This window comes from Melospiza georgiana, chromosome 4 (assembly GCF_028018845.1).
Source record: "Melospiza georgiana isolate bMelGeo1 chromosome 4, bMelGeo1.pri, whole genome shotgun sequence".
NCBI lineage: Eukaryota > Metazoa > Chordata > Aves > Passeriformes > Passerellidae > Melospiza > Melospiza georgiana.
Genome location: NC_080433.1, coordinates 24,060,683 through 24,082,546, shown reverse-complemented (window position 1 = coordinate 24,082,546; position 21,864 = coordinate 24,060,683). Strand labels below are relative to the sequence as shown.

The 21,864-nt window shown below is 40.0% G+C and overlaps 1 protein-coding gene across 1 annotated transcript in view; it reads left to right on the top strand.

The window, feature by feature from the left end:
* VWF (von Willebrand factor) overlaps nt 1–21,864 on the top strand; it is a 121,126-nt gene that overhangs the window by 51,532 nt on the left and 47,730 nt on the right. Inside the window, exons 20-30 of the mRNA XM_058022400.1 lie at nt 1,821–1,959; nt 3,460–3,594; nt 6,905–7,054; nt 7,702–7,842; nt 9,467–9,586; nt 10,135–10,291; nt 10,845–11,003; nt 11,921–12,056; nt 15,108–16,453; nt 16,916–17,035; nt 18,284–18,427. Of these exons, the coding sequence (XP_057878383.1) occupies nt 1,821–1,959; nt 3,460–3,594; nt 6,905–7,054; nt 7,702–7,842; nt 9,467–9,586; nt 10,135–10,291; nt 10,845–11,003; nt 11,921–12,056; nt 15,108–16,453; nt 16,916–17,035; nt 18,284–18,427 (2,747 nt within the window). The remainder of the gene's footprint in view (nt 1–1,820; nt 1,960–3,459; nt 3,595–6,904; nt 7,055–7,701; nt 7,843–9,466; nt 9,587–10,134; nt 10,292–10,844; nt 11,004–11,920; nt 12,057–15,107; nt 16,454–16,915; nt 17,036–18,283; nt 18,428–21,864) is intronic.

The following is a 21,864-nucleotide window of genomic DNA, read 5'->3' as shown; positions in this document are numbered from 1 at the left end:
GTAAGTTTGAAACTTCTGAGTGTTAAAAAGTTTTCAAGATTCCTCACAATAATGATGATCAGCCTTTTTATTGTCAATTATTCATATAATCTTTGATCTTAAGGTAATCATAATGATGCTGCTTCATTGTTGTAACTGCCCACAATTCTGGCAATACAATTGTAAATTATATTTCCTCAAATACATAGAATTTCCTTCAATATTAGGGTCAAGGAAATGTTAGAAATCAGGCTTTTTCTCACTGATAAAAAGCTCTTCCTCAAGTTTTAGGTGTTTTTCATGAATGGAACTAAAATTGGAGATAAGGTCCCATCATAAATGTCACTAGGGCTTTTGTGCGCTATGTGACTTTGAAAAGTTTCTTGATAGTTCTCAGCAAATATCAAGTCAAATGTAATTTAGAAAGTGGTATAGGAAATTACTATTGCTTTGAGAATTAATAAGAATTGCGAGTCTGCATTTTGGAGGTTGAGATCTTCCTTTTCTTTTGTTTTTGCCTTTTGTACTGCTGTTGCAGGAGTTCTCATTCTCACTTGTTCTTAGCCAGATGTGAACACCTGCAAAGGCAATATATGAGCCAGAGGTGTCAGATTTGGCATTTACATCTGACTTGACATATGGGACACCCTAATTCATGAACACTGGAATGTCTCCAAGCCTAAGTCAGTGGCAAACCTTTTGTTTTGGGAATTCATTGTGGAGCTTAATGAAAATTTTGAAGTCACACTTATGCAGCAGTGCACTGCAGAAATTTGCTAATCTGAATTTAACCACCCCATGTCTCTTATAATCTGTCCATGCGCATATTTACAAAATCTTGCTCTTGTCTAACTGTTAGCAGAGGAGAGGGGGCAAGAGGTTTCATGTTACTGAAGTTTCATTCTTTGAAGAAAATGTCTTAACCAATATTTATTATGATGCAAAATGTTACTAAAATTAAATAATATCTATGCTCAGTTTAAGGCACTATTAGAGAACTCAGTTCAGTGCACAGTTTTTCCTTCAGGTAGCAATTTGATCTTGGGAAAATACTTCACGTTCTTTATCCCTGAGTTTTTATGTCTGTAAAGTATGGATATAATTCCTCTTTCTCTGCCCTCACAGAGATTGGTTAGAAAATTCCTGGGGCAGTGATGGTGTCCATCTGCATTTATGGAGCATTTAGTGGATGAATGTTTTGCCATCCTCCAGCAATATATTGCTTATTAATTATTAAATGTTTATTATTAGATATTGTGTGAAATGGTATTCTAACTCTCCACTGATTTTGAGTTTTACTTTGTTTGCTCAGCCTTTTGCTAGTTAGCAAATCAATTTATTTCACTAATCAAAAGCCTGTGGATGTCAAGGGAGAGTTCCCCTTTCATATTTGCAGCTTATTGTAGCAAGGTTGTGCTCCTCCAGGATACTTCTGGAAAAGGGCAAGAATGGTGGATGCTCTGTTTTGCAGCAAGGGCACTTGGAGCAGAGCAGCATATCCTAAATAAAATTCTAGTATAAAAGAATATTTCAGCAGACTCTGTCCTGACCTAATTTGTAACAGGGAAATTCAAACCACCTAGAGTCCTATACTGCAGCTTGTAAGAAGCAGAGAAACACATTCCTTATTCTTTTTATCTTATTGCACTATTTGGATTTATGCACCCACTGCTAACATATGCTGATTTACGTTGATGAGAGAGCCTCTCATCTGGTGGTAGAAAGCTCCTGGACACAGAGACTGTGGCACTTTCACTTTGTCTAAAGCACTTTGCGTTCTCTTGCTTGTAATTTACATTGACATGAGGACAACTGTCATTGCGCCCTTTTCTCTCTTACAGTGTGTGCCAGGGGAGGAAGTGGGAGTGCACCAAAAATCTGTGTGATGGCACCTGCACTGCTATTGGTACAGCTCATTACTTGACATTTGATGGATTGAAATATAAGTTTCCAGGAAACTGCCAGTATGTGCTAGCTCAGGTAAGAAGAGCATGTCAAATAGTAAAGCTGCCTGATATATAAAAACAGTTTTACACCAGGTGAGAAGCCTGGTGTTTGGATAAATCACAGTTAACTATTTCTAATTACTAAGCCAGATGTATAGTAGAGAAAGATAGAGCTTATTTATAGCTTATTTATGTTTTCAGAGATGTCTTGAGAATTTTGAAAAGTGACAGAAATCAGGCTGTCATGTGTCCAGCTGGCCATCATGAACCTTATGAGAGCACTTTGGTACAGAGCAGAGCTGTCTGAATCTCATCTCCAAAATGGAATTCTGGCTATCCATAAATCAATGTTTTTTTCTTTTCCTTTTTATCCTGCAGTGGTAGCTTGCTGTGTGGCTGAGTGAGACAAGGAATGCTCAATGAACCTTCCCTAAATGCACCCAGAGCACAGGCTCTGCTCAGTCCTTTCAGCATGATCCCTGTCTTGTTCCGTGCACCACCTGCTTGGAGTCCCCTGACAATATCCATTTTCTTCACAGCAAGGAGGAGAGGGGGATAAAGGCAGAGCACACTAAAACCAACTTTTTATTTGTGGAATCAGACAGAATTTAGAGTTAACTAAGATAAAGGCTCATCTACATGCAGATTACCATGTATTTAGAAATGTCTGTGCAAACGAGGATTTATCTGAAAATTTGTTCTAAAACTAGATGGATTCACTGGTGATTGATAACAACCATATTCTGCAATTACAGTGGGATGTGTTTCTTGAGTGGGTTACTATTTTCCCCACAGAGTCCTCATGAGGCACATTCCTCCTTGCAATTCTCTTTAGGGAGGAAGGTGTGATCAACCTGCCTCTGCCTAGGTCTTTGAAATATGCTCCCACCTTGATTCCAGCTGGATTATATTTGAGGAGTGATTGCTTTGCCACCACTGAGAGCTCTGTGTAAAGGTCTTATGGGCAGCAATACTATAGGCGACTACAAAACTACTTAAAATGGAATTTAGATCTGTTTTCCTTAAATGACAGACACAGAGAGCTCCACACAGGGCCTTTTTCTGAAAAGGTGTGTACTGAAAAAAATGAACACAACCAAAAAATAAAATCTAAAAGGCCAGAGAGATGTGAATTATCATGTAAATGTAGTAGGAACTCTCCAAGGATCTCAAAAATTCTGAATTTAAAAGAAAATCAATAATTATGCTATCTGTGTATTCAGATGTGCCCTGTGCCCATCATACATTTTTAAATGTCACAGATACTGTAACATAGTGGATTCTCCCTGCCAAAAAAATACTCTCCAAATTATGCATATGTGTGTCACTGGCAGAGTGTGCCTCACTCTTTAAGGGATGGGACACATGAATATCAGTACTAAGAATAAACTAAATGAACACGGGAACAGTTATCATGCCAATATATATCCTATTGACCACAGATTACAGAGTGTTGTTTGAGGCTTCTTTTTTCTCTGTGTTTTTCCCTGTGTGTGTTTTTCATTACTGACTCATTTATTTTCTTATCTGATAGGATTTCTGCAAGGGTGACTCTGGAACATTCCAGATACTCATTTCAAATGAAGGTTGTGGCTTCACTGGAGAAAAGTGCACCAAAAGGGTTATCATTTTGTATCAAGGAGGGGAAATAGAGCTGTTCAATGGAAATGTACGTACGCTTTCTTTTCTCTTTCCTTCCTGTTTTTTTGTTTGGAAAAATAATTTCAGATTGTTCAGTAAGCTGAAGCAGGAATGACCTCACACTCAGGGGTTCTTGATCATAAAACTATCAGGTTAGCAGGATTATATTTATCCATTTTGCTTTCAGAGGTATAATGCTTTTTTGGTATTTCTGCTATTTGGTATTTCTGCTATTTCTTGCTCCCAATCAGTTTATCTCAGATAATCATAGAATAGTTTGGGTTAGAAGGGGCCTGAAAGATTACTCAGTTCTACTCCCCTTCCATGGGCAGGGCACCTTCTACTATCCCAGGTTGCTCAGAGTCCCATCCAACCTGGCCTGAAACACTTCCAGGGATTGGGCAACCTATTCCAGGGTCTTCCCACCCTGTCAGGGAAGGATCTCTTCCTAATATCCAGTCTAACCCTGTTCTCTATTAGTGTGAGGCCATTCCCCTTGTCCCACTCCAGACCCTTGTAAAGAGTTTCTCTCCAGCTCTTTTGTAGCCCTTTTAGCTATTGAAAGACTGTAAGACTGTGATGAAGTCTCCCTGCAACCTTCTTCAGGCTGAACAATTCTCACTTTTTCAGTCTGTTTTCACGACAGAGATGCTCCAGCCGTCTGATCATCTTGGTGGCCTCCTCTGGACTCATTCCAACAGCTCCACATCCCTCATGTATTGGGTGCTTCAGGTCCTTTCTAAACATGGTTTGTCAAAGCCTGTTTCCAGCAACTTGAAGTGCAAGGAAAGGCTAAGAGCTGACTGACCTGTGGCTAGTAAAACATCAGAACTAATTTAGCAAGATGAAGGACTGAACACACACATGCACAAAAAAAAGAGTCACTGCTCCAACAACTTGGTATTGGAATGTTAGCTGTCCTTTGTCCTGTTAAATTGCTGGATGGAATATCCTCCTGACTATATTCTTCTTTTTCCTCCCTTTTGCTACCAACAAACATGGAAGAATTGACCAAGAATCTCTTCCATCTCCCATGTCCCTTCCCAGCAGGAAATGAGCTTTCCAGAGGGCAGAGTTCAGCCCTTTGCCTCGAGCACTGTAACAATTCTCACTGCCTGTGAGCTTAGCCATTGCAGGGGTGCAGTGGATTATTGTTTCAGTCACTGCCTTTTCAGAAGTCCTGTGCTCTGAGCTGGTGTCTGGACCAGACATTTGCAAAAATGTTCCCAGTGAAACCACTCTACATTTGCCTGGTTTTGGGTTAGCAGACAAAGCTGTACCAGGTTTGGAATTGCCTGCAAATTGCCACCGTGCCTTGGTGGCACACAAAAACATGACCTTTATTAAAGGTGCCTGTGCAGTGCACTGTGACAGCATAGGATCCATACAGGCTTTTGGGTTGTGCAGAAATGAGCACAAGCGATATTGGTTGTCCAGTTTTTAATTTCTGCTGCTAAAGAATCCCTGACTTGGCTGAGGGTAAATAGCGGTGCAGGGATCATTCCATTTAGCTGGGCTTAGTCTGGAAGCTTCTTTAGATGACAGATTTTCAGAAAAGCTCTGATTCCATTTGGATATGTAAGAAAGGGCCAGAAGATAACAGCAGGTGATTTAGGCATCCAGCAGCTCCAGCATGAGAGGATGTTCTTGAGGGAGCCTGTCCTTGTGAGACCTAGGTCTGTATTACAGCACTGTCCACATGACCCTGAGTGAACTTTCAGTTGTCTTTTTGGAGAGTTTAAGGCTCCATGTAATAATATACAGAGCAAGTTTTCTTAGAAATAACAACAACTAAAAGAGGCATTAGGGAAAACCAACAGATATGGAGACTCCTAGGCAAATTCTTATTCAGTAATGACTTTCTACACTCTTTTTCCACAAGAATCCTTAGAAGCAAGCAGAAGAATCAGGTATTCTTTTAGCCATTATAATGTTTCCGATTAACATTGTTTTAAGATGATATGTTTTGAGCGCAGCTTCTACTGCTGCTAGTAAATGAGGGTTTAATTGACATGTTACAGTTCTGGCTGACATTTAAAACAAAATGAAATAATTTTTTATTTTCTGAAACAAATCTGCAAGTTTGCAAGGTCAAAAGTTTATGACTTCATGGTTGGGCAAAAAGCCTCCATAAACATAAAAATTCTGTAATTTAAGTCAACCTCCCAGCTCAACTTTGTCCTTTTCTGTGCTTTGGAACCTCTGAATTTGGAAAGACCAAGACTGTTGAAGAATTTTAAGTGGTCAAGTGTAATAATATAATTGGCATAGGAGAAAATTAAAAAGTTAGCTCTTTTGGTACCTAAAATATCTTTTCATATCTTCCCTAAAGACAATGAAGACCTTCTTTAGGAAATCCATGGAAGATATAAACTGTCTTCTCTGGGATAAATGTTTCTGATGATAGCTCGGAGATGAAAATAATTTAATTACTGTGCTGAGCTTTTACTGAATCGAGCAAGAAAGAATAGTGGGATAAGGAAATATTTTGCCCTCAAAGTAAGAGAGTGGGTAAATGGTTTCTGGGCTCTTCTTTCTCCCTTACATTAATTGCTATTTCTGCTGATTAAAAGAACTTCCAGAACTAAGCAGTTAATGCATTAATATGGTGCTTAAAGTAGCAGACATGCCAGACTTTTCTTTTCAAATATGTTTAATATTCCTCTTAGAGTTCCCATTGAAAGGGAATTGTGGTGTGAAAGAGAGCATTTTAAATTAATTTCTTAAATTCTTAGTAGCTGGAGGCAGTGAATTTGCAGCCAGATGGAAAAAGAAAGAGGCACACAGGGGAAGGGAAAGTGATGGAAAAAATGAATAGACACCAAAAGGAATCTCTCTGGATTTTTCCTGTAGGTGTCATTAGTTGAGAAGAAGATTCCTGACTCCAGAATAAGGCTGGTCTTTTAGAGGCCACTGATACGTGTGGTTCTCCCAGTTCTTATTACAGCAGAAGGACAGAATTGTTAAGTTTCCTAAAAAGCTGAAATAAAAAAAGCCCGAACCAACATGTAATTATTCAGTGAACCAGTGACCAATACTAAACTGGTGATTAATTGAGTATACCCTGTCTTTATCAGCCCTGCTTCATATATTGGCATTGTGTGTTATACCCTGGGACCACATTCAAAGACTTTGGAAATGGGATGAGGTTGAAAGACTGTACTTGTATCCCAAATTTCTGATCTTCTCTGGAGCATCTGGATAGTGTATGGAAACTCTCTGAAGAACAGCATGAATGGAAGCACCAGCACCTGTTAACATGTCCCACTGGGAAAATCATCTACCTTAAATAATAATTAGAGACACTGCTGATAGTACAATGTGTTTCTCTCATTCAGGTAAACATCAGGGTACCTCCTAAGGGTGAAAATGATAATTTAGATGTCATCAAGTCTGGCCGTTATTACATCATTTTACTGGGCAAAAGCATCAGTGTGACCTGGGACCTGGCCATGGGAGTCTCCATTATCTTAAAAGGCAATTTCAGAGTAAGTGGTTTTTGCTCCACCTCTTATTCTCACTAAAGAATGCACTTAACCTGTCCCTGGGGAATGTGTTTTTGGTTTTTGTTTTGTTTTGTTTTGTTTTGTTTGTTTGTTTTTAATATAGATTTTCATGGTATGTTAGGCACTTGTTCAAAAATTGAGGGGTTGTTTGGTAGTACTGTATAACTGACTTATTTTTCTGGTTGTTCAACTGTAAGGGCCAAATCCTGGATCATTGGAAATGAGTTATGACAGAAAGGATGAGTGTTGTGGGACCTCAGAATAACCAGGAGTGATTTCTTCTGCATTCAAGAAGAGCAGCATAAGAGCCAGATTTACTGGTGATGGTGATAGGACAGCAATCTCCAAAAATGAAATGAGGTTGTAGGGACACACTCCAAACAGAGCCACTGGGCACTGCTGATTAGAGCAGTCCTTCTTTCTGAGAGTCCCTGGGGACAGCGTGGTCCTGTTTTCAGCAAAGCAGAGTGGGAATGGGAGCTACACATTCTCTAAGAGAGACTGTGTCAAGGCCATGGGTATTCAGTTTTTGAACCTCGTGGCATTAAAGCACCAGCCTAAGAAGACGTAACAAAACCCTAAGCTGGTCTACAGTTGTAGAATTAATGCTTTCTTTCTTTCCCTGCAAGGATCAAGTGTGTGGTCTGTGTGGAAATTTTGATGGAATTCAAAACAATGATTTGACCAGCAGCAGTGAACATCTTGAAGTAGATCCAGTTGACTTTGGGAATTCTTGGAAAGTTAATTCCCACTGTGCTGATGTTGCAAAGGTAATTGTGAATGAACTGTGAAAACTAATTAGTGTGGGTTACACTATCAGTGAAGAGTGGAAAAAGAGCTTTGGAAGGATTAAAATAAGTAGAAATTAGCTCTTTCCTCCATGTTTTTGCCAAAAAATATTACTTTTAAAAATCTGGTAAAAGGCCAATTAAATTATGTAAGGCTTCTGGGCTGCCTGGCTTCAGTGGAATGTTAAAATAGCCAATTTGTTTAGTAGAGACTGTTCCTAGAGTTATCCAGCCCAGATGTTTGAAATCCAGCTGTCACTGGAAATCTCATTTTAAAGTTTAATCTTAAAAAAAATCGCTGTAATTTTCAGTCAGGGTGGGTTCAAATAAAAATTTTGTTTCTCCCTATTCAAATTTCTATATCCCAATTCTTAGTCTGTCCATTACAAACAATGGAATGCACAGGTTAATTTCTTTAATTTCTTTCTATATGATTCTCTCTCTCTTTTTTTTTTTTTTTTTTTTTTTTTTTTTTTTAATTTAATTCTGCTTTTATTTCCAGGTTGGACAGGCTTGATCAGAAAAAGCAGGATAAAGGAGGGGATGGGAGAGCTTGTTGCTATCCATCATTGCATGTGAATCTTGGGGAGGGTAGCTGCTTTCTGAAAGTGTTATCTATGTACCAGTGCTGGAAATTTCTTGGGGTTCTAAGTATATTACACATAAGAGTCTACTTCCTATTTTCCAAATACAGTTTTGAAAGAATGAAATTGAATAAGAAATTTGTGAGTAGCTGACAAATAAAGCCCAAAGTATTTCCAAACAAAATGTGTGAGGAAATACCTTGGAAACAACTTGTTTTGACATTTGTAAAACAAAGCATTTCAATCAACTCAAAAGATGCTTTTCTTTTTGAAAATCTGTCCAAGTGGCCAGGGCAGCAGGTGGAAAAAGCCTTTTCTAGATATTTTCTTACAAGATTTGAATTACCAGACAAGCACACTGAAGCATTCGTTTGTGATCATGTGAAATCTTCTGGGTTAGTTGCTAATTATAGCAACTATATATTGTGATATAGCCACAATATTACCTTTCTGAAGGTAACTTTTTTCATTTGACTGAAGTGCAATAAAAAGTTGCAGTACTGTGGAGTGAGGCCACAGGGTCAGACTGAAAAGGAGCAGCTTCTCATTTCAGTGTCATAGGCACAGGACAGGACCTGCAGGGTGTTGGTGTCTTAAATTCTGTGTCAATACTAGTGCTCCTTGTTCTTAGATAAATTAAATTGGAGGTGGGAAGATTACTGAGCTATTTTTATTCAGCAGCAGCTTTGGGTATTGTCTGCTGAAATCTGATAATATTTTTAAGCCTCATGGACCTGCTGAGGAGTTGTGGATGATCATTTGTCAGATTGGGTATTTGGCACAGTGGGTCTTCCTGTCCTCTAAATCTGAGTTAAAATTTCAGGATACAAGTAAGAGCTGGAGAAAATCAAGGAGGTGATCTGCTCTGCTGCAGCAGGATCTGTGTGTGTTGTGCAACAGGTTGAAACTTTACTCAGAGAAACAATTTCCTTTGGTAGTGGGTCTCTTACTTCAATTTGAAGAGTCCCAAGGTCCTGAAGGCAAGGCTAAAACAATCTCTGCTTGTCTCTTACAATATTAAGCCCAGCTTGGAACAGACCTTGATGTCTCCACTGTGTGGTGGAAACACAGTGAAGCAGATGATGGTAGAATCATCATGCAGCATTTTGTCTGGAAGTGTCTTTGAAGAATGCACAAAATTGGTGAGTATTGGGTGATGTGTTTCACATTGTTCAATTCTGCATGATCTGTGCTGGCATTGATTACAGCTGAGGGAAAAAGTGTAGTTGTGCTGACAGCATATAGGACATTGTGAAGGCTGGCTGGTGTTCTCATCTCTCACCTTGTTCTGTAGTGGAGGCTTTATGGGAAAATGCACCTTTATGGGAAAACACACCTATTAAGCTATAAAGTAATTTCTTCGCAAGGGAAATTTTACTGTATGGTCCAGGGACTGTACATGAAGTGAAGCCTAGGGGTTGAGATTTGAGGGAAGGGGGAGTTGAGCCAATGCAATGCCTTTCAGGCTGTGGTATACCCAAGCTGCTGCATGACAGGGATGGGGACAAGGCTTAAAAATATTAAGTGATTGCAAACTGCAGTCCTTGCTGACATCAGCAGAAAGATTTGCACTGATTTGTGTGACACCTTGACCCTTGGCAAGTGGAGCAGCCAAACTATCTGAAGGTTAATGATATGTACAGGAAGGAGATGAAGGACTTGGAGTGTCCTTTGCCCTTCTCTCCTGTAGGTGAATCCAGAGCCCTACATTGACATTTGCCTGTATGACACCTGTGCTTGTGAGTCTGTTGGGGACTGCGCATGTTTCTGTGACGCCATTGCGGCCTATGCACGTGCCTGCGCACAGAAAGGGGTGGCTGTTCACTGGAGGTCACCAAGTCTGTGCCGTAAGTACAGAAAACATGAGGCAGAACTGGGTGCAAATGTGCAAGGTTTTGGCTCAGACTGATCAGATTTAGCCCTGTTCCCACTGACATACAGAGAATTTCATGTTAATGGGGCTGGGCTAGCAGCTCTCTCTGACACTCCCATTCCCTGTTCTATTTCTGTACCTGGCAAACCTGTTCCATCCATTAGGGGATGTAGTAGCCTGTGGTACAAAATCTAGATGAAGAAATAGTTTCTGTAATATATATGTACATGTGCATCAATTAAAGTTTGCAGTTTGTGTTGCACTTGCTGTTATCAAACGTAACAATTTTTGGTCTAAAGCATGTATTTCATTGGGTGAAAAAAGATGTAAGTGTGAAAAGGTGGTCTGCCCTGACTGTAGTCAAACAATAGTAAAACAATAATCTTTATTTAAGAGTGGAAATCTTTATTTTTCTAGATATATGTGGTCCACTTTGTACAATGTTTGGTGCCATAGTTCTGAGAGGCATGGTGGATGTACACTGTGGTTTGACTTTTTTTTTTGCCTCTGATTCTGTGCCTGCATAGCACAAAGCTGTGAGGACTTGAATAAGCAGGAATTAGACTATCAGTGTGAATGGAGATATAACAGCTGTGGACCTGCTTGTCCTGTCACATGCCAACACCCCCAGGCTTTAGAGTGTCCTCTGCAGTGTGTGGAAGGATGCCACGTGCACTGTCCTGCAGGTAAGTGCATATTTTGATTTATTTAAACAGCTTTTCTTCTTCTTAACAGGTTCAGTGATGTGTTTTCACCACAATTCCTTACGGCCTGAGGAGGGAGGTGATTGGGCATCTCAGTTTGGATTTGTGAAATGGGCATGAAGTGGTGCCCAGAAGAGGAGTGTGAGCCCCTGCCAGCAAGGATGAGAGAGGATGGGATCAGCTTGATGAGACTGGAGGATTAGGGGCTGTGTAGGAACAGATTGTTGACTCTGTGATTAAAGTAGAGCATGAATTTGTGCTGGAAATTGATAAAATGCTCTGCTCAAGAGCACCTACAGCAGTGAAAGCCATTGCCTTTACCTGCTTATTACCTCCAAGATGCTCCTGAGAGTGCCCAGCTGGCATCCTCCCATGAGCATGAGCTTCCAGATTAACTATTCCAACAACTACCTTGTAGAAAAGGGAAAGGAAAAAGTATGAGAAATATGGGATGGGAGAAGACAATGAAGAAGGGAAGCAATAAAGTATTTTAAGATCCTGAGTAGCTATTCTGGGCCCTGGTATTTCTGATCAGAACAAGGTAGAGGATAGGAGGAGAAATAAATAATATACATGTATAATGGAAAATGCCGTTTTCCCCTGATGTCACTGATACCCTGACATCTTCCATGTTTTGTTCTGAAGATATATTTACCTTCTGTGTGGGTGCTGGCTGTTGAAAGTATACACTGGGTTAGGTGGTTTCAATATCTAAATAAAAGCCATTATGAGGGAAGGAGGTAGTTTTCTGTGTCAAATTGACAATGGCCACAACACCAAGCAGAGTATTCAGGAGGTTTGAGCCCACCTCAGAAGCACTGTTTTGTTTTTAACCCCATGATTAGTTTTACAGTTCATGACAACTGGCATCTTTACATTGCTCTGCTGTTTTGAAACAGGGAAAATCCTTGATGAACTGTCCCTGGATTGTGTCAGTCCAGAAGACTGTCCCGTGTGTGCAGTTGGAGGTGACAGGATCCCACATGGAAGGAGAGTGGTTTTGAACAGAGATGATCCACAGCACTGTCAGTCCTGGTATGATGGGGTTGTGCAGGGAACCAGCATCCCTCTTGTGTAGGATGAAGGGTCAGGGATGAAGTACATCCTCATGAACAAGCATATGGATGTAACTTTAAATGTATCACCCAAAAAGAAGCTTGAAAACCATCTTTTATGTCAATACCCCTTCACGGAGAACCCATGGCTGAAGTTTTTCAATGACAGCAGTAGGGATTATACAATGTCAACCGAATTGAAGCAAGTAAAATCTATAAATTTCTTTCTAAAAAAAGGCCTTTTCCCTGTGTTGGTGGCCCTACTGGCTTTAGATGTTCAACTTCTGTATGTGCAATGTGTGATTCAACATCAATAAAGGTGTTAGACTCCTTCCATCTGCCAGCGCTAGAAAATTCCTATGTGAGGTGCAAGGTCTGAATGTGCACTCAGTCTAGAACTTGCTGAGATTATTAGCAGTTGGAATTGTGTCCCATTACTGGAAAACCAATTTCCATGAGATATTAAGGTGATACCCATGATCTGATCCTGCATACAGGTGTTTCCAAATAGGATGAAATGAATGGCAGGGAATGTGTACTGCTGTGCACTGTGCAGGATGAGGGCCTTCAGCTGCAATGCAGCAGAGACTCTTTGCATTTTGTTTAATGCCCTGTGGCATATTATGAAAATTTGTCATTCTCTGGATGTCTGGATCATGGATGGATATTTTCACTAGTGACTTATAATGCTGTGAATAAAAGAGAGTTTTCCAACTTGTAAACTGATCAGATTTCATGGAAACTGAGTTGTAAAACTGCAACTATTATCACAAACCAGCACTGTACCTCCAAGTGCTCTGAACCTCACAGAAGCTCAGAATAGGTAAAAGCTTACAATTCCTGGTCTCTACTCAGGGCTGGTGTGCAACTGAGCTATAAACCCAGGGCATGAGACTGTTAGGCTCATCAATTAAATACATACTTTTAGACAATATAAAGAGCCCTGAAGAGCAAAAGGTCAAAAAAGAGTCTTCTTAAATGAGTCTCTGTTCTCTAATTTTTGGAATTCTTAATAATAATTTATCTTAAATGTTGATACACTGGCTGCTGCTCAGAAAAGATTTCAGAACATTAGGAAAACTTATCTCCCTAGGGAAACATCCTTTTGCATAGCTGTCACCTAATTTAGATGTCTACACCATCTGTACAAACAATAGAAAATATTGCACAAAAATGAATTTCATAGCAAACATCCAAAAGAAATTGGAAACTAGAAGAGTCTTGTTCATACGAGGATTAGAATAATAAATCTGTTGCAGTATGTTAATGGCAAAAGTAGCTGTGCATTCTGCAATTAGGAAGACACTACAATGAGCTTGAAAAGAACAAAACACTTCTGTTAAGAGAACTTAAATGAGGGTGCCACATGTAAAAGTACTTTCCTGGAAGTATTTTCCTGGAAAATGGCACCTTCTTCCAGTACTGACACACGTAGTTTGTACATCCTGGGTTTTCTCTGGCAGTGCAAGCAAGCGTTTTTTGGTGGTTACTCGTTTGTAACTCTTTTTCCTGCTCTGTTCCTTGGACTGTCCAGTAAGATAAGGAGAATATATGGACTAGTTCTGTTCCACCTGCCTGAGTGCAGGCATGTTCTTTTCTCTGAGAAGCGAAGGTTCTCAGGGCTGGAACACCTCCTGTGAGGAAAGGCAGAGAGAGAGATGGGATTGTTCAGGATGGAGAAGAGAAGGGTCTGGGAAGATCTTAATGTAACCTTTAAGTGCTTCAGCCTATGAGGAAGATGGGTACAAAATTTTTAGCAGGGCCATTTGGGGCAGAACAAGGGGTGATGGTTTTAAGCTGAGGGATGTTCAATTTATATGAGACATAAGGAAGAAGTTACCAAAGGGATTGGTAAAACACTGGCACAGGTTGCCCAAAGGAGGTGGTGGATGTCCCATCTCTGGAAATATTTAAGGTCAGTCTGGACATGGCTCTAAGCAACATGATCTAGTTGAAGATGTCTCTACTCATTGTAGGAGAGTTGGTCAGGATACACTTAAAAGATTTCTTCCTGCCCAAACCCCTCTGTGATTCTAGGAAGTAAAGAGAAATATGCAGCCAGGAATTAGGAGGGCAGAAGTGTTAAAGCCTTGCTAAAAATGGATGAATTTTAAATGAGTTCATAAAAGGTGGAGAGTGACAGAGGTGAAAAGCTCATGGTGGTGCAGAAGGATGAATAGTGGAAAAGATGAATAAGGGAGGGAAAGAAAAATGGGAGCTGAGGTGGAAAGGGCAAAATGTACTACTGGAGGTGAGTAGAAATTGTGAGGGAAGACATAGGACTAAAAAGAGATAACATCTGTGGTTGAAATAAAGCATTTAATGTGAGAAACTGGACTGAAGAAGAAATCATGGTAAACAATTGGAAGGTAAAAGAGATAAAAGAAGGAGTGGAGGATGAACATCTGCCAAAGCTGTATCCAAACTAAAATGAAGTCAGGAAAAAAACCACGAGGAAAGTAAGGCACTTTAGAGGTAGAAAAAAGATTGTTAATTTCAGTAAGGTTAAAATCTATGTAAACCTGGCCCCTGCACAGAGTTTGCTGAGTCATATCAAAGGTAAAACATCTACTCTAGGATTTTACATGGTGTTCCCTGCCTGCAGTTTGCCTCATGTTTTGGTTCCTTGTGAAGCAGACCAGATCAGCCAGTTCAGTCCACCAGTGGCCTGTAGGTTGCTGTACTGCTGATACTCAGCCGTTCCTAAACAGTTTCCAGACACAGATTTTAACCCCTTCTGCCAAAGACTGTTCTTAGGAGTTTCTTCTGACAAACACACTGTAGTTGGTCATGTTTCCTGGATCTAAACAAACATCCATGAATGCAGGGTATTTCAGTGTATAATATCATGAGGAAAGTTGAGAGGAATTGGGGTGGGGGGAAAAACCATTCACATCATGTTTTGGTTTCATTGTGGTTTTGAGATGTTTGGTTTTATAATGTGTGGATGACTTGTGTGGATGACTTGTTGTTATAAGCACTGCTTTTTACAGTTAAATTTGATGTTTTTCTGATTTGATGATTTTTGTAGTCTGTGTGAAGGAAAGAACTTAACGTGTGTGGACTGTGAGCCCATGGAGGACATCCAAACTCTGACAACACCTATTCCAGAGGAGGACATTGAACTACCAGCCAGTGCATACTCATGCAGCAAGATGATGGACTTGGCCTTCCTGATTGATGGCTCCAGTAAACTCTCAGAGGATGACTTTGAACAGCTGAAGACTTTCATAATTGGTGTGATGAAAAAACTCCACATCTCCCAGAAAAAAATTCGAGTGTCAATTCTGGTGTATAGGGCTGGTCCCACCATCTATCTTAATCTTAAAGATATCAAAACAAACTCCCAGATGAGAAGAATTGTCCAGAACATAAAATACACAGGTGATAAAGAAGCATCTGCCTATGAAGTCTTTAAATACACTGCATTGCATGTGTTTGGAAAAGCAGAGAGGACCAATGCTGCCAAAATTGCAGTGATATTTATAGCAAGCAGGTCTCAAAAAAAAATCCGTGACATGCTTGGGTTTTTGAAGAATAGAGACATCACAGTAATACCTGTGGGGATTGGGCCACATATCAATGAGGAGCAAGTCAAATTCATGGCAAAAATGTTTCCAGGTAGCAGAGCCTTCCTAGTGAGCAATGTGTTGGAGCTAATGGATCATAGAGATTTCCTCATTGATCACCTGTGTGATCTGGGACCTCAAGAAAGTCTTCTGTTACCAGCTACAGCTGCTCCAGCCATGTCCAGTGTCATATTTCCCCCTTTGGGACTCACAACCTCACCACCTCTTTCAGAAAAGTCCCATCCCAACAGGCTGGATATTGCTTTTATTGTGGAAGGATCTGACAATGTTGGGGAGGAAAACTTCAATAAAGTCAAGAAATTCATTGAGAAGGTTGTCACAGGAATGAACGTGGGACAGGAAAATATTCATGTTACAGTCATGCAGTATTCAGAGACTGTCAGTCTGGAGTATTCCTTTAGGGAAATACAGTCAAAGGAAAATATTATCGAGAAAGTGAGGAGTATACCCTACCAGGGAGGGAGGGCTACCAACACTGGCAGTGCCCTTGATTATATTTCCAAACATACATTTACATCAGTGAATGGGGGCAGGCAAGATGTTCCTCACTTGGTATATATGGTGTCATCCAGTCCTTCCACTGATGTTATTACACGACCTCCCAGGAGCATAAATGTTATTCCCATAGGCATAACCCCCAGTGCTAATATCCAAGAGCTCAGAAAGATCAGTCAGCCTAATGACCCAATTATCTTGAATAGTTACAACAGTCTTATTGAAGAGGCACCTGAATTAGTGCTGCAGTCGTGCTGCACTCATGGGATGAGATTTTGGACTGAAATTACAGGTAAGATTGGATTAATTTTCTGTGTGATTTCTTCTGTATTCTGTTGGGTCTCCTCTGTTTACCCTGTGCATCACTGAAATTTGAAGGGTTCCCTTATCTGGTTTGGTGTCTTGCTCTCATATTCCGTGGTTTTTGTTTATTTTTGTTTTGTTGTTGGTTTGGGTTGAGTTTTTTTGTTGTTGTCATCTGCTGTTTGTTTTTTGTTTTAGTCCACTGAGAGTAAAACAGAATCAGTAGAACAGCAGGAATTGAAATATCCATGTATCCCACTATATGAATATGATATGAATCTCAGGGCTTTCATTCAAGGGACATCACATAATTGCTTCAAATGGTCATTATCCTGTTCTGTTTTCCCAAAATGCAACTGTACCTACCCTTTCTCCTTCTACCACACTAGCAGATATTAATTTTTGTTATTATATATAAAATAACTTTTTTCCCTCCCCTCTCACCCTCAAGAGTTGTGCAACAAACCCATGGACATCATGTTTCTTCTGGATGGAAGTTTGAATATTGGAGCATCAGAGTTTGAGGAAATGAAAAGCTTTGTGCGGGCATTTATTGAAAGTGTTGTGATTGGTATGTATCTGCCTTTCAGCTAAAACACAGAAATATGTTTTGTAAAACAAAAGAATTTGCTGGTAGGCTCATTGGAGGTTTTTCAGTTCTTAATTTTAAATTGCTCGTTCTAATCCCTCAAAGCACTGACTGCCCAATGTTTATTTCCAGAACACTTGTGGGATTGCTGATGCTTTCTGGGTGTGCTAAGCTCACTGTGCTTGTAGAGTGTGTAATGATAGGGGAGTACACCTCCGGTCAGGCCATTCCTTATCTTTCATTATCAGTGCAGCTCCCCTGGCAGAATGCATTGTATCCTGCACATGTATGTATCCTGCATACATGAAGGGATCATGTAGCATAGGGAACAGTTTAAGACATTGTATCAGTTGTTCCAAGTTCATCTGCGTCCTGTGTTTTCCCAGTTGTATTTAACAGACATGGTTTTGTTTTTTTTTTAATCTGAATTATATTTTGTTGATCCAGCATTAAACCATTTCCATGGAGCAACTGCTGTTATTGGTAGTGTTCATATATATATGTCTAACAAAGCATTGATAAAGACTCATTGTGCTCTATACATAAATACCTTCAGTAGAAGGCCATGAAGAGAAGTATAGGCAATCACTATAGACAACATTTTGCCTGGTTTAATTTTGCAAATCTGGTATTTCAAACTATATAAATGTCTATATAAATGCTCTGTTAATAGTTTTATTTGTACTTCTTACATAATGTATAATCAGGATGTTAGAGAGGACAATAATTTGGAGTTTATTTTCATTCCCCTTCACAGGTCAAGCTCCCTGGATTCACTTTGTTCCATGCACATCACTCCAGTGCTGTATGAGAGAGGGAATTGTGCATGAAATAATCCAGGGAGCTTGGCCCATCTGACAAATGGAGCATCAATCTACTGCTTGTGCAAAACAAGGTGCATGTTAAAAGAAAAAAAAAAAAGAGGGGTTTAGATAATTTTAAAATGGAAAAAAAATAATCCTGAATGGAGATCAAGGAAACAAAATTCTCCAGTTACTGTCATATTGATCTGGGCTAAAATACTGCATGCTGACTCCTGATAGAAAAGCAACTGTTTCCAGCAGTACTTGGATGTTTTTTCATCAGGGAATAGTTCAGTTTTGTCTTTTCACACTCTGATGGAAAACCATTGTCCGGTTGTGCCTAATGTAAATCACAATGCCAACGTTTCTTTAGATTTATTTTAAGACATTCACAAGCGCTGCCTAAAGTGTTTATTTTCTGCTTCAGGCAATTCTTCAATTCATGTATCAGTTCTTCAGTATGCCAGGGAAAATAATCTAGAAATTTCATGGAACATGCCTCAAGAGACCGACAGGCTTGTAGAGATGGTGCAGTCTATTCAACAAAGGGAGCAAGGTCCTACCAGATTAGGTGAGTGATATTGTGAACATTGGTGTTTAAAAAAGGGGAGGAACAAAACCACATGGAATGCTAAATACAGGCTGGCTACAAGCACCAATTTATGTCATTGTGGTGGCATTTCCTGTTAAGGTTCAACCTCTTGTTATGGTTCAGTTTTCTCTATTAAAATGTATTTGTAGGTTACACAAACTGTGGTTTGTCTTTAATGTATTCTGGAAAGAAGCCTTGAAGTAATGCTCAGAGTATTTTTCAAGCAAGCAAAGCATAATGAAGAAGTAAGGACATTGATCATTTACCTTTCACTGCTGGTTAGTTGATTAGACATTTAGGAGCAGAGCTGCTCATACTGGCTTCATGAGCTGCCCTTACCAGATGTTTGTGCTGAGGCAGTGTAACTCATCTGGTTGAAAAACAGCAAAACAAGAGTTATATTCTGTGTAGTTCACTTCCTTTACCCAAGTTGCCATGCTGGTTCCACAGGGACTTGGGCTGACACAAGACTGGGGATGGTGCCAGGGAGCAGAGAACAAGGATTGCTTAAGGCAACACCTCAGCTGAAGAGTTACTTGTGAAATACTATCCTCTGTTCCAGACAGACAGGTCCACTTCCATTTTCATGTGCGAAAACATCAGCTTTCCCACTGTGGAAACTTGGTGCGCACACAAATATCAGTTGCAGGGTTCAGCAAAAAATTGTTCTACTACAGCATCTTACACCAGCTACCCTGAGAATTTTGTTCTTCTGGATTGGAACCACATTTACTCTGGCAGCCACCTAGCATCAGGGTCCTTTAAGGGTTGAGGAATATGCAGACTTTTGGAGTCTTTGGACTATAGTTATTTCTACAGAAAAGTGCGAAATAAAACCTGACTTCCATAGTTCACAGGAGGATTAGCTCTGATTGCTTTCTCAACCTGGAGAAATAAAAATACCAGATGGCTGATGAGACTTCTACAGGCTCATTGTGGGATGAATTGTTGCATACAAATAGATAAGTTTTGTGAAGCCTTCCATGTAATGTGTAGAGGAAGCCTCATGGAACTGCAGGATAAACAGAGCAAACACAGCCTTTGGGAAATGAAATGGGAGAGGCAGCCACATGACATCCTCATTAGTGATTTGTTTATGTCTCATTGGAAAATGCTCAGACACAGTGATCGAGGATGTGGTATAATGAATGAAAGTGAAATAGAGTAGAAGTAGTTCCTTTCAAATGAAGTCATGAAAATGTGGTGCTGTGTTGCACCTTGTGATGTGTATGAATGTGGCTGGCTGTGCAGGAGACAGCATTCCCAGGAAGTGCATGGTCACTCAGGCCCTTCTGTCTGTGCTTAGGCCTCTGGAAATGCAGAGGCTGCTTGACAAATGTAGATGGCCCAGTTTGGATGCTGCATTTTCTTAGGAGATCTTTTCTAACCTTTGCTTGATCTGAATTTACCCATCAAAAAATATCATTGCTATCAGACCAGAGCTGTTGCTTTTTATTTGCACTGGCTGCCTGATGGTAGAAGAACAATTGAGTGAAATCTTTATTCCCTCTTTGTTGATCCAAACTGTGCTTTTTTGATCCAAAAAGCTCTATGTGCAGAGGGCAATTGTTGCTACCGCTGCACAAATCTTACTGTAGAAAGCATTCCCTTTTCTGCATTATTTAGCCATAAGGAAACTCCAGGAGAGATTTTAGTAAAAAGAAATAATGAAAAACTACTGAGTATGTGAGGGCATAAAAAGAACAAGAAAGAGCAGCTTATACCACAAATCTTTCCCATGCTTGTGCAGTGGGGCCATTCAATAACATCAGGCGAATCTTGGCTCAAATAACCTATCAAGAAGCACCTCTGGGGCTATTCAGATGTCATGAAATAGTGTACAGCTTCACATAAGAAACAACCAAAAAAAAAAAAAAAAGCAAACTAACTAAATGCAAAAGCAATGTGTGCAAGATAACTGAGAATCACATAAATGTGTCTCTGTTCACCATTTGTGGAGAGTCACAGGGAGCAGATTGAGCAATCTCTACAGTAAATACTGTTTAACACTTTACAAAAACATTATTTTGCTTCCTTATAGCCCTTGTAAAAGTTGCTCTTTTAGGCTGACATTTTCCTGCCTCAGCCTCAAATTTTGGAGGAAGTATGTTCTATGTGCTGTATAAAAGCATCTTTAGGGAAAGAAATATTTCCCCCCTCCAAGGAAAAAACCCAAACCTTAAATTTATATTCTTCCTCCAACTTTCCATCATTATTAATATATTTGATTAGTAGCATTCAGCTTTGCTGTCAGGATTCAGAAGGTATGAATGTCTTTCTCCTAAACCTCCCCTCTGGTTTTGGAAGCAAAGGCTCCCCATTGTGACTGTGTTCACAGGGGTCTTAGGTTGAGGGAAGAGACGAGGATTTGACTTCATGTTTCAGAAGGCTTGATTTATTATTTTATTATATATATTACATTAAAACATACTAAAAGAATAGAAGAAAGGATTTCATCAGAAGGCTAGCTAAGAATAGAATAAGAAGGAATGATAACAAAGGCCCGTGGCTTGGACTCTCTGTCCGAGCCAGCTGGGCTGGGATTGGCCATTAATTACAAACATCCAACATGGGCCAATCAAAGATGCACCTGTTGCATTCCACAGCAGCCGATAATCAATGTTTACATTTTGTTCCTGAGGCCTCTCAGCTTCTCAGGAGGAAAAATCCTAAGGAAAGGATTTTTCATAAAAGATGTCTGCGACACCCCATAACACTTTTCCTTATTCATGTCTCTCCTCAAATGTTGCACTCTATATTGAATTTCCAAAATCTTGCCCCCTGTCACCCAAGGCCAGCAGCTGTCCTGATCAGAGGGCTCCCACCCACCGACAGAGGCCTTCACTTGTTCCCCACAAATATTGCTGAACTGTTGGTGCCAACTCCTTTTTGAAGCCATTTTTAGGTACCACTAATATCTTCCCTAAGCTGTTTTAATTCACTGCCCTTCAGGGGATTTTTTTGTTTGCTTTTTTTTTCTAGTTCATTTCTTACAAAGTTTGTGATAAAATGAGCTTCTGGTGGAGTCTGGCTTCATCAGCAGCCCTTGGTGGTAAGAGAAATGCAGGATTTGTGACCTGTAGAGGAGATGTTTTTGGGGCCTGTCCAATTCAGTGGTGTGGGACTGATAGATTTATGCTGTTCATGAAAAGTTCAGCACACGTTAATTAATGTGTGTTAATGCCAAAATGTCAATATTCATGTGCCAAGAACTGACCACTTAAAGCACTGTGGGATCAGTTTTCAATATGTTGAAATTTGTTTCAAAATGAAAATAATCTGCTATTTTCAGTGAAAAATCCAATTCAGTGCCAAGTGAAGAGCCTAAATTAAGATACAAAGACCAGCTTCAGGATTATGGACCTGGTCTAGTGGGAGGTCCATGCTCATGGCAGGGGGGTTGGAATGAAATAATC